The sequence below is a fragment of the Mytilus galloprovincialis genome, chromosome 9 (assembly GCF_965363235.1).
Source record: "Mytilus galloprovincialis chromosome 9, xbMytGall1.hap1.1, whole genome shotgun sequence".
In the NCBI taxonomy this organism is placed as follows: Eukaryota; Metazoa; Mollusca; class Bivalvia; order Mytilida; family Mytilidae; genus Mytilus; species Mytilus galloprovincialis.
This window is the reverse complement of record NC_134846.1, coordinates 23,983,936-24,001,147: the sequence shown is the minus strand read 5'-3', so window position 1 is coordinate 24,001,147 and position 17,212 is coordinate 23,983,936. Positions and strand designations below refer to the sequence as shown.

At 31.2% G+C, this 17,212-nt stretch overlaps 1 protein-coding gene across 1 annotated transcript in view; it reads left to right on the top strand.

Annotated features, from left to right (window-relative positions):
- The window catches only part of LOC143044672 (Ig-like and fibronectin type-III domain-containing protein 2), a 165,547-nt gene extending 148,659 nt beyond the window's left edge, over window positions 1–16,888 (top strand). The window contains exons 37-39 of the mRNA XM_076216735.1: window positions 435–525; window positions 6,358–6,439; window positions 8,760–16,888. Coding sequence (XP_076072850.1) covers window positions 435–525; window positions 6,358–6,439; window positions 8,760–8,885 — 299 coding nt within the window. The 3' untranslated portion in view covers window positions 8,886–16,888. The remainder of the gene's footprint in view (window positions 1–434; window positions 526–6,357; window positions 6,440–8,759) is intronic.
- Window positions 16,889–17,212: the final 324 nt, after the last annotated feature.

Below are 17,212 nucleotides of genomic sequence, written 5' to 3'. Positions count from 1 at the left end.
CAAACAAAATGTGTAAATGAAAAAGATCGTGCACAAAACTTGCAAATGCAAAAAAGCTATGATACCGTGTGGAAGTGAATGTCATCCAAGCCTACATGCACTAATGTAACTAGCGATGAAAACTAACTATGGCATCAATATTAAATTTTTACGTAGTTTTTTTTATTATAAAATTAAAAAATTGTCATGTTTTAAACCATCACTGTTTTTTTTTAGATAAAGTTCTTGTATTATTGAAACGTTTATAATGTAATTTGGAAAAATAAATATACCTATATGGTCCAAATACTCATATGGTCCGGCCCGTTAATAACCAAATGAGTATACGCATATGGTCATGACCATACGCGTATGGTCCAAATACTCATATGGTCCGGAACATATCCATGATAAAATTTTTAAGTATCCAATAAAATATTTATTTGTTTTCATAGATTCTGGAAGTAGTGGTGGTGTGTTAGCTGCAGTAATTATTATCATACTGGTCTTGGTAGGAGCTGCAGTTGCTGGTGTTCTATATTACAGGTAACAAGACAATACATGTACTATAAATACTATACAGCTGGTTATTGATCCATTGATGTTGGTGTAGATTTTTTTTTATTTATATATTAATAGGATACAATAGTTTAGTATTCCAGAGAACCTTTCAAATAAGTCCATGTTTGAATGGTATATATATTTTATATTTTGAGTATTATCATTTTAAAAGAGTGTAGGCAGTTAAGGAAATTACAGCATACTTGCCAACCTCTGACAATGGAAAATCATGTCATGACATGACATGTCAAAAAGCGTAAGAAAATGTGTGACGTAGATGCGGACTTTTTAATATGAATGTGGTAATGTTCATAATTTCACATACAAATTTGTTAATATAAAAAAACAATATATATTCTACTGTAAACTTCAATTTTTTTGTATTAAACAGTGGTCTGTTATGTTGCTTTTAAAGCACCACAACTAGGCACATATTCAAAACAACTGCCAGTTTCAAATTCAGTTACATTTATTTAATAACAGGTTAAAGAACACAATATAAATGTAACATAGTCAATTTCTTTATAATTGAAAATGCTCTCCCACAGAAGGAATTAATATTTGACTGAATTAGCTTTATCAAGATTTGAAAGAATGTCATAATGCTGAAAATGTAAAATGTCATCTATTGTCTCTGCCATTGCTCCCATTGCTATTGCCTGGTCAAAACTGGCTAGTTCATCAGAAAAAAGCTGGTACTTTGAGAGCTGATCAAACAGTTCTGTGATATTTTCATCCCCATGGCCTGTAGAAATCTTTTGGCTAGATTTGAAACTGAAATTGAAAAAGAATTTTCATCCCCATGACCTGTAGAAATCTTTTGGCTAGATTTGAAACTGAAATTGATTTTTTTTTTATAAACATGATAAATTTGATTTCCATTAAATAAACATGTTAAATGCTTATTAAATAGCTACATTGTATTTCTCCTCTCAAATATATTGTTTTTATCATTGCAACATAGAATGCACAATGCATTACTAGTCACACGAACTCCAAAATAAAATTTATAAAATCTTGAATCTTGGTACGTACACATCGTTTTGGCTAAACAATCGGCGCTTTAGACGACGGTACAGGCCCTGAAAGTGACCTCTTTCTGTGCACATTTCCCCTATAAAGTGAATTTGAAAGAAAGTCACAAAATCGTTAAAACTAATCACAAAGTACTTACCTGTTACTGTTTGTCCATATAGAAAAATAAACAATAGTACAATATGGCAGCAAAACAATTACTTCAAATTTTTCGGTATTTATATATATATAATATATATAATAGTACGGCGGCTTTGTGAAAAATTGTGCACATCCTGCTACAAGCATGAAATTTGGCATAGACCTTCCTCAACTATTACTCTTTTATTTCAGATAGGGAGGCATTTGAAAAAAAATGTCTCACTTCCAGTAAAATCCAAAATGGTGGACGTCATACTTAAATCAGCCCAATATCCAAGGCTAGTGTGTAAAAAGGTGTTATTATCATGCTACTATCATAATATTTGGTACTTGTTTTTTACTTCTTTTGGATAAATGAAATAAATAAGATGTCTTCAGAAACCCTACTTCCGGTTAAAATTCAACATGGCGGACATTGTACTTAAATAAGCTTATTTTTATGGGAGGGTAATTGAAATGTGTTTTAACTTATTGCTACTATCATAAAATTGTGCAGGAACCTTTCGTTGGTGCTTCTCATGGATACAATGTATAAGACATATGTCTTAAAAACCCTTACTTCCAGTAATATCCAAAATGGCGGACTTAGAAATATCAATTTATTATTCAAATTTTCAACTTTTTTTAAAATGTAAAGAAAATGATTTTTTTTTATGCTGGTCATTAAACTTTTGGCTTTAAGTTATCCCCAAAACCACTAATTTTATCATGTTGTAAATGTTTAAATATAAAGTTGACACTTCTGGTAAAAATATGACGTAAATTTCAAAGATGAGTCTTCAATCCATTTCTTCGATGTAGAGTTTTGGATAGATTGGTTAAAACAAAATAAAATCACTATAGTACTAAAACATATTTAAAATTACTACAATTTTCGGCCAAAAATAACGATTTCCACGACATGCACACATCGCAGTGCATGGGAGACCCGATTTCCACAATGTACAAGTTTCTGACAAAATGATGAGGCCTCAGAAAGAGTTTTTATGAAAGGGACCCTCTTTGTCTCTTCGCAATCCATTAGTGCCTGGACTGGGTAGCATAAGCGCCAATCCCAGGCTCGTCTCACTAAACACCTGCATTAGTATATTGCACGTTTTACATGCTTGAAAAGACTACACCAATTTTAGGGAATAGCCTCACTTATAATAAGCCTTCCCTTTTGTGCAAAAAATGATTTTCTTGCTTCGTTAATCATGTTAGCTCCATCTGATAAGTTTGTTCGATCTTACAGTAAAACCCCGGTGATTTAGGCTGATCAATCATCATTCTTTATATTAAAGTCACATCTTCAAATACCACCAATGTCTCCCACGCAGTCTTTTTTTCCTTTTCAAGCAAAGAGAGAACCATATCACAACCGGTAAAGGTATGGGTCAGAAATAAGTGTGTGTGATCACTCATTGCCTAGTGCGTTTGAAAGGCCATTAATAGATATTAATCCAAAGATTTTTGCCTTCCCAAACACAATCCATAGTTTGTCTACCCCTATGTCACGGAATAGCGAAACAGTAGTGACAGCATCATCAGTGACTGTTAATCATGAATCGTTTAAGTTCGTGTTTCACTGCATCAGACAAAGCACCATGATTTTAGTTTATGTTTCTTTATGTGAACATGGTGCTACACTTGAAATACATCAAGTGATGGATAAGATAGAATATCCTGAGCATTTGTTGCTACAAATACCATACTCATCAAAGACTTCATCCACTCTTGTTACAGTTTCAAGGTATTTTATTAAGGTAAGGACATAATACCCAATCATCATACTCGTTAGGAAACACCTTGAAACTGTAACACCATGGATGTAGTGTCGGATGCGAACATAGACAATACTGGTAGTTTTAAAGCTGCTAAAAGAAGCAAGAGCAACATTTAGGGGAAAGGGAATACAGACGAATCCAGGGTTAAAAACATCCTCAAAATTGGCAAAGTTTTCTGAGAGATGACGACAATAAGAAAGAACTTTTAAGTTTTCATTCACAAGAAGCTTGCTCAATACAATTTTGAGTTCAAGGTAGTTGTAGCAACAAATGCTCAGGATGTTCAATATTATCCACCACTTGATGATGTTTCAAGTTTAGCACCATGTTTACACGAAGAGACTGACACTATAATCAAGATCGATGTGTCTGATGCAGTAAAAAACAGACTTAACTGAGTCATGACTCGAACAGTCGATACTGATGTCATTGCTGTTTCGCTAATCCGTGACATAGGAGCAGACAAACTTTGGTTTGCATTTGGAAGGGGAAAAAGCTTAAGATATATATCTATCCATGACCTTTCAAATGCAGTAGGCATTAAAAGATAACATGTTTGCTGGAATAAGAACTGCGTTTGTGACATTAATCATGTTAATGGCGTTTGGAGATGTGACTTTAGCATTTAGAATGATGATTGACCAGCCAACACCACCATATGGATTTGATAAATTTAATGTCATTGAAAACGATACGTGATTTTGTTGTCAGATCGAAAAAAACTTATCAGATTGGGTTAACAAAGCAAGAAAATATGTGTTTTTGGGAATTTATGGATGTGAGGACCTATACCACAGTCTTTGTAAATTTGGGAAATCAACTCTCCGATTTTTTGAATTGCGGCCTAACGAGTATGATGATTGGATATTTAAATGTCCTTACCTTAATAAAATACCTTGAAACTGTAATACGAGTGAATGAAGTCTTGGATATGTGTGGTAGTTATAGCAATAAATGGTCAGGACATTCTATCTTATCCACCACGTGATGTGTTTCAAGTTTAGCACCAAGTTCACATTTAGAGGCAGACACTAGAATCATGGTGCATGTGTCTGATGCAGTGAAACATGAACTTAAACGAGTCATGATTCGAACAGTCGTTAATGATGATGCTGTCACTACTGTTTCGCTATTCCGTGACATAGGGGTAGACGATCTATGGATTGTGTTTGGGAGGGCAAAAGACTTTGGATTAATATCTATCAATGGTCTTTCAAATGCACTAGGCAATGAGTGATCTGACACACTTATTGTTATCCATGCCTTTACCTGTGGGAGACATTGATTGCATTTGAAGATGTGACATAAAGAATGGTGATTGGTCAGACTAAATCACCGGGGTTTTACTGTAAGATCGCACAAACTTAACAGATGGGTATAACATGGTTAACGAAGCAAGAAAATAACTATTTTCGCAAAAGGGAAGGCTTTTTGAGGCTATTCCTTCAACTTGTTCTAGTCTTTTCCAGCATGCAAATAATGCAATATACTTAGGTAGATGTTTAGCGAGACGAGCTATGGATTGGCTCTTATGCTACCCACTCCAGGCGGGGACAAATAGAATAACTTTTAAAAAACTCTTTTTGAGGCCTCATCATTTTGTCAGAAGCTTGAACATTGTGGATGTAAGAAGGATGCTGCGGTCATTTTTAATGTGGAAAATCAGGTCTCCCGTGCACTGCAATGTGTGCATGTCGTGGTGATCGTTATTTTTGGCCGAAAATTGTAGTAATTTAAATATGTTTTAGTACTATAGTGATTTTATTTGGTTTTAACCAATCTATCCAAAACTCTACATCGAAGAAATGGATTGAGGACTCATCTTTGAAAATTACGTCATATTTTTACCGGAAGTGTCAACTTTATATTTAAACATTTACAACATGATAAAATTAGTGGTTTTGGGGATAACTTAAAGCCAAACGTTTAATGACCAGCACAAAAAAATATCATTTTCTTAAAAAAAGGTTGAATATTTGAATAATTAATTGATATTTCTATGTCCGCCATTTTGGATATTACCGGAAGTAAGGGTTTTTAAGACATATGTCTTATACATTATAACCATCAAAAGCACCAAAGAAAGGTTCCTGCACTATGTAATGATAGTAGCAATACGTTAAAACACATTTCAATTACCCTCCCTAAAAAATAAGCTTATTTAAGTACAATGTCCGCCATGTTGAATTTTAACCGGAAGTAGGGTTTTTGAAGACATCTAATCTATAAAATATACCAAAAGTAGGACATAACAAAGGTTTGTACCAAATATTATGCTAGTAGCATGATAATAACACCTTTTCAAATACTAGCCTGCGATATTAGGCTGATTCAAGTATGACATCCGCCATTTTGGATTTTACCGGAAGTGAGACATTTTTTTCAAATGCCTCCCTATCTGAAATAAAAGAGTAATAGTTGAGGAAGGTCTATGCCAAATTTCATGCTTGTAGCAGGATGTGCACAATTCGTCTGAAATATGCTTGTAGCCGCCGGACTATAAGGAAAAAACCGGAGAATAGCAATATCACTAACGACCAAAAAATGAAAAGAACGAAAAAGCGTGTAATTGCGTGTAAAGTGTTGAAATCCTCGCATGTAAACCGTTGAAAAATTACACGCGAATATCATGTCACTTGGCATGTATGCATTACAGTAAAAATTAACTAAAACAAATGTCAGGCTTGAGGGTTGATAAAATGTGTGGTATCAGAAAAGCAATATCATGATTACTTATTATATACCTAAATTAAATGTTTTTCATGTGACATGCCATTATGCAGATTAGGGATAAGTCTTTCCAAGCATGACTGATTTTGAAACATGTATCATCAAATATAAAAAAGTCACTTACTTTTCTCTGTTTTACTTTCAGGAGAAGGAATCGTCATAGATTTTCTGAAGCTGTTACTTTTGAGAATCCACAATACGGTTCAGCTCATGACTCACAAATAAAGGTCAATATGTTAAACATAATAATTTTATAAGGCTATTCTGATAGATATTCAATTATAGAATTATGAGTTAAGAATAATTTTATTGGATATGAGGTATGATATTATACAACTACCTACCCTAGACCACTCCACACTCATGCCTGCTAACTGTTATTATTTGCAGAGGATAATATAACCATGAAGAAGTAAGTACATTTAAAATAACCCATAGGCATTTTGAAATGTTGGCAGGTATGGACAATGTATATAAACATATGAAGGTAACAAGTAACACAATCTCATACTGTACACTTTATTTTATCACAACAAATTATGTAGAAATATTGAATGGAAATTATCAGTCATTTCCAAGATGTTATATATTTGATCAAAATCAAAATAGTTGACATTCCTATGGTAAGGTAATATTTACCATTATGGTGACTTGAGTAACACCGGTATCACTCAGATTACAATTCTACCTTGACAAGTAAGTTTGTATTTAGCCTATAAAATACTTATTTAGCCTTGAGAATTGAAAGGTCAGTTTATCCCATTCATACAATAGAAGTTGATAAATTTGGCTTCATGCCATTTACCTTGTCCAAAATTAAGGTCACTTTATTGTTATTGTGATATTGTTAAAGTACAAAAGAACCCTATATTCTGACCAATACTTAAAACTTTGTGCATCTTGATTTAATTGTTAAAAATCTGTTACTGTCATTCCACAATCACCTTTGTGGTATTTAAATACCTATTGCCTGACCAGTATAAAAAATTGTCAACACAATTTGTCCATTTAAATTGTATGATAGGTATTGTGAGAGGTCATCAACAGGTGGTCATTTAACTACCCAGTAAAAAAAAATCACTAAAAGGTAAAATTTAAATGACTGATAGATAGCTTGCTTTCCTCATGTATCATGACCAATGTCCTGAATAGACTATTCTATTTAGAGATGGGGCATTTTAGGCCATTTCTTTTTGTGTCTCTTTACAGTGAAGATGGAAATTCAATCAGTGAATTTAGTTTATAAAAAAAGGAGATATATGTTTGCTTCATGGTGTTTTAATGTGGGATATATTTTAAGTTTCTGATTCCTGATATGGAATTAAAGTGTTTGTGAAATGGATTTTTTTGGATAGCCCATCTAATTGTGAATAATTCTACAAGATGAATTATGTGTGGCTTGGTGTTTTATAATGGGATATATTTTCATGTTATATTACGATTCCTGAAATGGAATAGTAGTAATTCTAAGTTTCATTTAATATTCAGGATCTTCTTCAATCGGAATTACTGTGAAAAATTTATTTTCAATATATCAAAAAAGTACAAATGGCTTAGTGAATAGAAATTTCAGTGCTTTATTCTTCATTATGAAAGTGGGATTTACCAGCAATGATTTATTTGTGATTGTTATCCAAAAAAAAAATTTACAATAATTATCTTTGTTAGAAAGAACAAAAGTGTATCAAATGTAAAATGTCCCATACCTAAATAGAATAGTCCATTCAGGACATTGGACATGAGGAAAGCAAGCTAGCTATCATTCATTTAAATTAGTTCTGTTAAAAACAAACCAGGTAAATCTACAGGTAGTTAAATGACCACCTGTTGATAATAGCTCTCACAATACCTATTGTACAATTTAAATGGACAAATTGTATTGGCATTTTTTTTAACTGGTCAGGCAATAGGTAATTCACTACCACAAAGGTGATTGGATACCCACAGTAATGTTGAATTTTTGGGGTTATTTCGGCCTTTTAATTGCATATTTCTTTACATGGTAGTTTGGTTTTTTTCAGATATAAAAAAAATAAAATCTGCTTGACTTTATAGAAATAGATTATGCTTTTTGTTTACACCAAATCTGACAGATTACTATTTAGTTGCAAAATATTTTAAATGAGATACTTATTTTAGCCTAAAGATTCTCAAGGCTAAAATAAGTATTTTATAAGCTAAATACAAACTTACCTGTCAAGGTAGAATTGTAATCTGAGTGATACCGGTGTTTCTCAAGTCACCATAATGAATAAATTAAATTCTTATTGTACTTGGATATGCTGAATCTAACTACATATTTAGACTTTGGATATTGGACCATAATAGGTAAAAGTCCCATATCATTCTGTGTCAGAACAGTATGCTGTGTCAAATATTTAATCACATTCTAAATTTACCAAGCTTGAATGTTATGTCCATACTTGCCCCAATTGTTCAGGGTTTGACCTTTGTTGTCCAATCACTGCCCAGCATAGCATTTTACTTTTCTTAGAATGTCATATACATTTAGTTGATTTAAAGTAATTTATTGAATGTGTATTTCAGATATCTGGACTACCAACAGATTCGACTGAAGACAACCCATTTGGATATTCTACTCTTCAGGAAGAAAGAGAATTCAATTCTCCTATGTTAGATGTGGATCATGTTGAGTTTAAACCAAGAAAATAGTTATTCCAGAAGATCTGTTTTCATTTGTGGTCCTATACAACATTAAATTCATTGCATTTGTACGACACAATAAAGTGTCACAAAATTCCCACAATGTGTTTGTACGACATGATAAAGTGTCACAAAATTCCCATCAAGTGTTTGTACAACATGATAAAGTGTCACATAATTCTCACCAGACATCATATCACACCATTTGTAAATTGTTTAACATCTCACCAACATACAATCAAATTGTTTTTTAATTATATTTTTCTAACATAACTTAAGCATGTTTCTTTTTAAAATTGGATAATAAATACGCCTCAGATATCTATATTTGATGTGAACATGCCAAAAGTATTTTGTATTATTAAAAAATAACATTCCTGAATTCTTGTTTCTAGACAAGTTAAATCTCCCACAGTTAATAATATCCCAATTTAATTCTTTTAGTTATAAAAAAAATTGGAAATTAGTGTCAAAATAGCTTTCACTTTTGAAATATTTTAATCTTGATAAGAAGATGTGGTATGAGACATATAACCACTATTACAGTAGATATATTTATCTCATAAATTGAATAAAACATTTTCTTTTTTAAATATGATTATCACATTTTAGGCTCCTGAAATAGTTGTCTATTGGCAATCATACCACATCTTATTTTTATACTGATATTCTTATAGGGTTATGTTTATTATTTTGTTTAAGTCATTTCAACAAGTCCTATTGGTACTGTTCTTTGTGAAGCCATGGTTATGTACATTCTACTTTTTTTTCATTTTGTGCAATTATTAGTTTGAAGTACTATTGGTGAGAAGATTTTTTTGTAACTTAATTATATTTATTTTATATTAATTTGAATCTCAAGTGCTAAGTGAATATGGTAATCATTTGCTCAAAATTTTATACAATGTGTATTAACAGCATAAACTTGAGGACAAATGGTCTACTGTATTCAAATTATACTGACATGGAGACCAATATTTCAATCTGCTCCATTTTAAAAACCATGACCAATGATTTGTTGTACTAAAACAAGTACTTCTGGTCAGATCAATAGGACAAATGTGCCCTCTTATTATAATTTCATTATTGTTCTATAGTGATTTCAAGTCCTTTATTTAATACTCAAATTAACCAAATATTTTACTTAATATTTAGTTTTAAATCTGTCCTTGTTACTTGTATGTTCTTTGGCACAATTTAATGGAATCATACCAGTAGAGAGGCATCAACAGCATTTAAATTAACTGTTTTCTATCCAAACATTTATACTTCTGCATGTATCAAAAGTCGTTTTTGACAAAATCATTTCAAAGTTGGAGCTTTTGTGAGAGACTATTTGATAGATTTTAATTTTAATTTGACAACTTTCATGCTTTTTTTGTAATTGTGCCATTGAAAATCAGAAAATAAGCAATTATGACGTTACTGCACACAAAATTGAGCATGTCTCATTTATATATTTTTTAATTTTAAAACTAACATTAAATCTCTTTTCGTTGTTTTTTTTTTAGAACTTTGTCCCCTTTATTTGTATTCATCAATCTAAACACCTTTCAAAATCTGCAAAAGAAATTGAAGTTCAGTTTAAATGTTATAGTTTTTCCATTAAAAAACAGGTTCGAGATTTGTGTTATGTTATTTTGTTTCTTTTAGATTTTTTGAAAGTTAGAAACATTCCATCCGTTTGTTAATATTTGGGGACCATATTATGTAATTAAAGTTTGTTTTTCACTCATGTTTGGAGTGGATTTAAATTGAATAGTTTTATCAACATTAATAATGCAGAAAATAACTTGTATAATGTATGTAGTACACAGAGATCAAATAATATATGTAACAGACTTGTTGTGAACTTTATTTTGAGGAGTTGGTAGAGGAGATGTAAGTTTTTGTTAAAAACAACATCCAATATATTAATTTCTCTTTAATAATGATTTTTCAAAAGTTGAAGCTAGTGTACAAGTTATTTCATATAAACATATCCAATGATTAACTTCAGTCAGAGACATATAAATACATGTATACATATACTGCTTCAGTTCATCTTTTATGTGATATCCTTTGTTAAATTTAATCATGTATTATTCAAATTTAACCCCAATAAACTTTTACATATTACTCATTGCTGGGCCTCTGCCCTTATGTTGTTAATTTTCTTTAATAACAATCCTTCAAGAAATGTTGTTGTAAATGTGCTGACAATGCAGTTTTCCATAGAATTAACATTTGTAAGTGACATAACTCCTGTACTAGTAATTGATTGGCACTGATGTTGGATTTTTGATTTTTGAAATAATCTCCGGCATTGCTGATATAAACCTCTAAATTTCATAACAATCCCACAATAAATTAACCTTGAGAATTGTTACAAAAAAAATATGTGTTAGGCACTGACATTATTACTTGAAAATGTTAAACAAGCACACACGCTCCTTGTCTTTTTGAAGATGTTTATAACAAATAGCTTTCAAAATATCAAAAAAGTTATTTTTATTATCAAAAATTCATGCAATGCAGAAAGCTTAAACAAATATTTAATGAAATCAAAAGTTGTCCTTCAACATGTTATACTTGCTCATTATTCATCAATTTATTCTAACATTGCTTTGCTACCTAGTAAACTGCATTTGAATACTGTGGATTTATTTATTTATTTTTCTGAATTGTGTTAAAAAAAAAATTTGATTTTGAGGTTTTGCATTATGCAAAAAGAAAATTTGTACTTCCTTAAACGATATATTCAGGTTCATCACATACCCATTAAACCCATGACGATTGGTATCCAATGAATTATAATGAATCCACAGCATTTGATTATGTTCGAGAGCAGAAAATGCTTGCTTTGTATAAAATATATGCAATAGATATAACAGTTTTACTTTTGCAGTCTATTTTCTAAACATACCTCATTTTATAGACATAATTTTATTTATAATGTCAATTTCTAGACGGGTTGGTTAATATATTCTGGTTGTTTTATTTTTGCCATTTGATATTAAGTGACTGTAAAGTGAAAGTGATTTTTTCTCAAGCCTATATGACTTAAAATTGAGAATGGAAATGGGGAATGTGCCAAAGAGACAACAACCCGCCCATAGAAAAAAACAACAGCAGAAGGTCACCAACAGGTCTTCAATGTAACGAGAAATTCCCGCACCCGGAGACGTCCTTCAACTGGCCCCTAAACAAATATATACTAGTTCAGTGATAATGAACGCCATACTAATTTCCAAATTGTACACTGTATTTTTTCATCTCTCATCCAAAAGGACTTAGAAAAGCTGTTTCTTGCTTAAACAATGTATAAGTTTATTATTAGGTTAGTTAAAGGGGTCCCCTAGTTGTCAATGATAATTGGTATGCAGTTTTAAAAGAATTTGCACATCACATAGATACATAGATTATTCAACCACACCCCCTCAAGCTTGGTCTTTTAACTGAAACTTTTTCAAAAGTTTGTCATAAGGTCAATTTAAGATGAACATCTAATGGTAAATGATATTAATGTTTGATATTCAGTTGTATTAGCATTTGCATATCTTATTGCCATTTAAACTATATGGTCCGGACCCTCAGTCATGATTTCTTGTAAAATTCTGAATAGTAAAAATCATGTTGTAGGTTTGTCATTTTACTTTCATTATTTGCATTATGATATCAAATAATACATTCAGGTAAGACATATCTCTGTGTCAAAAGTTTATGCTTTGTTGGGTTGCTGTGTCATTAATAGAAACTGACATTTTCTTCATCACGGAGAAATACATTATTTTTATTTTATTTTATGTAGTAGTGCATGACAAATTGTTTAAAACTTATTTCTTTCCTATTATTTCAGTATAACATGCATATGTAAATATATAATTTTCTGTCACACACTAATGCTAATGATGTAGTAATTTTAAAAAAAAAAATCGATCTTTGTTGAGTTTAGGCATAACTGTATAGTATTATATCTAGCTTTTTGTCCATATGGAACTAGTTTTACATTTAACAGTTTCCTCCAATGTTTTTTGAGCTACTTTGTCATCAACAGGTTAACTATATACAGTGAAACCGTTGTGAATAGAGAAAACTGTTCTTAAGGGCATATCCAACAGTTTATTTTTGACGGTGAGAATTTTTTCCCTTTTTCCCTTAAAGATATTTCATTCTTCAGTTGACAGAGAATCAAATTTTGCCCAAATAAATATTGTAGTCGTATTCGTTTTTGCTGCTAATAATTGAACATTTTTGCAATTTTAAAGAAACAAAACGTTTTTTCTTTAAAAAAAATTGAAAAATAATTTTAATCAACGTATACTTATATAAAGGGGCTCAAATTGAAGCAAAATAGTTCAAGATGGTTAGAAAAATCTAACTTTACCATTTAAAGAATTTTAAATTCTTACTCAAATAAAGCCAAAAACGTTATTGTTATAATGGACCAGTATCTGTACGATATAATAATTCAGTTAACTTTACTATTGTGTTCGTCAAGATTGTGAAACACGGGTGTGAAACAAGGTTGTGAAACAAGGTTGTGAAACATACAAACCATGGAATTACAAATGATTAAAATAGTTCCCTGCCGTCTGGTATATTTCATCCCTCTTTAAAAACAAACGCATTACACATTAGAAATCCGTTTCTTTGTGTCGGTCTATAGTACAAAGCAGGGTTAATTTTCATATTATATTTACATTTGATGTTTTTGTTCTGATTATTCATTTAATATGCCACTTGACATCCGTCATCCATAATCATTATTTATTTTATTGTTACTTTACAAAGAAGTGTTTTTCTTACACTGATTTATATTACACTGTCTATAATTTCACTTATCGAAATCAAGAAAGAGCATGTGAAATTTTGCAACCAAACACTTGTCTAAAATCTCACCAACTCCGTATTATATATTCATATTGCAGTTTTGGGGTTTTTTTTTACAAGCTTCTAGCTATAACAAAAATCTGTATGTTGACTCTAAGGGTTTTGAATTATACGTGTATATCTTTACTAAAATTGGGTGCCACCGTTTAGCTGCTCGCATGTATAAATTTGCAGCCTCGTTTAGTCCAAATAAAATGTTGTATATCCGATGCATAGAGTATGGAGCGTTTCGCGCTATCTTTACGTTAAAATACCATCTAAATAAATGGTTGAAGGGATATACAAACTTGAATAAAATCTCTAAACAACAACAAAGGTCACATGAATCTTCAAATAAGTCGCATGGCTAATTTTAACACATCTGTTGCGCCTTTTGCAGTTGTAGATGAAAAAGAACTTTGATTGACAAAACAGATCAGTAAGACATTAACTTAAGAATAAACAAAACGGCCAAAAAAAGTTGAATGTTATTATAAATTGTGGCCATTTTTTTCGTGTGTTTTTGCTTTTATGACGGCATATTTACAATATATAAGTATATAAAACTTTTCCACCTAAACGAGCCTTACTGCCGCGGTTCTTCGCTTCAATATATGAGTTATTGCATATATACACAATGGAGATTGTTTTCTGTTCTACTGCCCTCTACATAGTTTGCCTGCATACAATGTAACCACTGATGTAGACTACTATATTATTATTGATTATTCAAAAAAATGAATTCAAAGAGAAAGATGCGGAAAGAAATTCGAAAATTTTCGTTCAGAAATAAAATATAAAATAAAAATAAAATACTAAAACTTAAAAACTGTTTGAGACAATTATCAGTTGAGAACTAATGATTATGCATCACTATATGAAACTGATGAATTGATTGCTCCCGTGCTCCAGTGTCAAATATATCACGCATATTTACGACGATGCGAAAGTGGATCTGAAGTAAATGATTGATACATTATCAAGATATAGAGAGTTTGCTAGCGGTAAAACATATGCCTTACTAGATAAAGTTGAATAATGATCAAAATCTCAAGTTAAGCTATTACTGCCCCCTCCCCCAATTTTGAATTATGGTGTTTTGATTTCGATGGCTTTTTTTTTTATTTCCTATCCTGTTATGGATCTGCTGACTTAAGAGGGCGTGTCTAATTAGTCAAAACCTACACCATTTTTTTTTGTTAAATTATATTTGTTTCCTCATACATAAGTAAACACCAACATCGTCAGATATTTTCTACTTTTCAGTGTATATATATTACTATGTTTTCCTATTTCAATATTTTTTTATTACTGTGTCATCTTTTGATTTACATTGTTTACCGGTTAAAGGTTGTATTCATTTAAAGAGCCACTGTATATCTTAGCACTTCAACGCAAAGCTAGATGCATGATAAATGTTTGTTTATGCTGTATTTTATTTTTCTCAAGAAACGATTTTTTTTTTCATCTTTCTGAAGTAAAATCAAACTTTGAGTTTTCTATCCTGAATGACAAAATCTGGGAAAAGTTTGGTAAAGAACTAATAACAATTTGTGTTGCATTCTAATGCAATAATAAATCATTACGCATTTGCTCTCGTTGTTTTCTACTGTATTGAAGATAATTTTAATAAAACAGAAACTTCAGTGAGTATGGTCTAGTAATGATCAATTATAACAAACCAAGAGGACAAAGATATCTTTTAAGTTTTGAGTTCTAGTTCTGTTTATGTACTGTATGAGTTTTTTGCCGATTCCCGTCGTACTCTTTCCTTTGAGGAAAGAAACCGCCCTTTCCAGATGGCCATTTAGACGTCGTTGAAACACCGTGAAATTACGGGAAACAATATACAACGGTTAAGTTTGTTATTACCTCCCCTGAAACTGTTGGATATATGCCCTTAAAAGAGAGGTGACCAGTGCATTTAGGTTCAAATTAATATGTATTACTACTGTGGGAAACGTTGAGGCTGACCTCGGAATCCTTGTTTTTTCTAAATAGTGTGGACCTCTATAGTAGGTTTGAATATATGTTTTCTACTGTTAATAAGTAAAGGCAAAGAAATTATTATATTGATTTTTTTTTTTTTCAAATACTAGCTCAATATTTTCCATATTTATATAAAGATTTGATCATTTGTGAAGAACAGAATAAACTTCATATAACTTTGGTTCGATGATTGTCAAGGGTTGTGAAATTGTGATCTCTTTTACACCACCAATTTTGTGTCTAATATCAATAAAAAGAAATTTGACAAAAAGTAGTACTTCAAAATATATGTACAGTGTAACCTGTGTAATCTAACACACTGGGGAATCACAAAAAAAATGTCGGATTAAGCAGAGTGTCAGAATACTCAGGTTTTTTCTGCAAGAATATGCATATTTTTGGATCAAGCAAATGTGTTAGTTAAAGCAGGATGTTTGGAATAGTAAGGTGTCAGATAAGACAGGTTACACTATTATTGTTATGTTACTCTATGGTCATATTCCACAGCAAATATATTCTTGTTAAAAAAAAAAGGATGTATATTAATATTCCTACAACGAAGAAAAATAATTCAGAGTGAAAAAATACCAATGACAATAAAACAAATTTAAATAATAAAAAAAAGTTACTTTCTTTGGAATGAGGAAAATGTTTGTTTAAAGTAATCATGAAGAAACATTGATTTTTTTCATTGATATTTAGGTTTCGGTTTGTAAATGTGAAATCATTGGGACCGTTAGCTTTCCCGTTTGAATGGTTTTAAACTAGTAATTTTGGGGCCATTTATAGCTTTTTGTTTGGTGTGAGCCAAGGCTCCGTGTTGAAGGCCATACATTGACCTATAATGGTTTACTTTTATAAATTGATATTTGGATGGAGAGTTGTCTCATTGGTACTCCCACCACATCTTCCTCTATCTATAGTTAAGGTGTAGAAGCATAATATGAATTTTTTTTTAATATTAAAACATCCTTGTATTGTTATTTTGTACAAGAATCTCTCCATTATCACATATCTAATATGATGTTAATTCAGTATGATATAGCAGATCTGTTGTATATTCTTATTGTTTTGTATAGATTTTGTTAACATCATTTCACAATGTTTATATCTGTTTTCTGAAAGAGAATTTTGTTGACTTTCTCAGATCTGTACAATAAATATTACATGGATTTGTTGTATATGTTATTTTCTAAATGGTACTGATTTTAAGAGGACTCATGATCATATTGAATAATCTTCATGATGTATTACTTTTGCCTCATGACATTAAGTAGAGTATTGAATACAAAAAAAAACCTGATATATCTCTGTATAGGTAAACGGATAAAAAGTCACAAAATCCCTAGGAAAAAAGTCATAGGAAAAAAGTCTCAAATAAAAAAGTCACAGTAATAAAAGTCACAATATATGTTTGAGTAAAATTATTTATCTGAAGTATGTTGGAATGCTTGTCCTACTAAATAGCGCCTGGGGAAACAAAAGCGCCCAGAGAA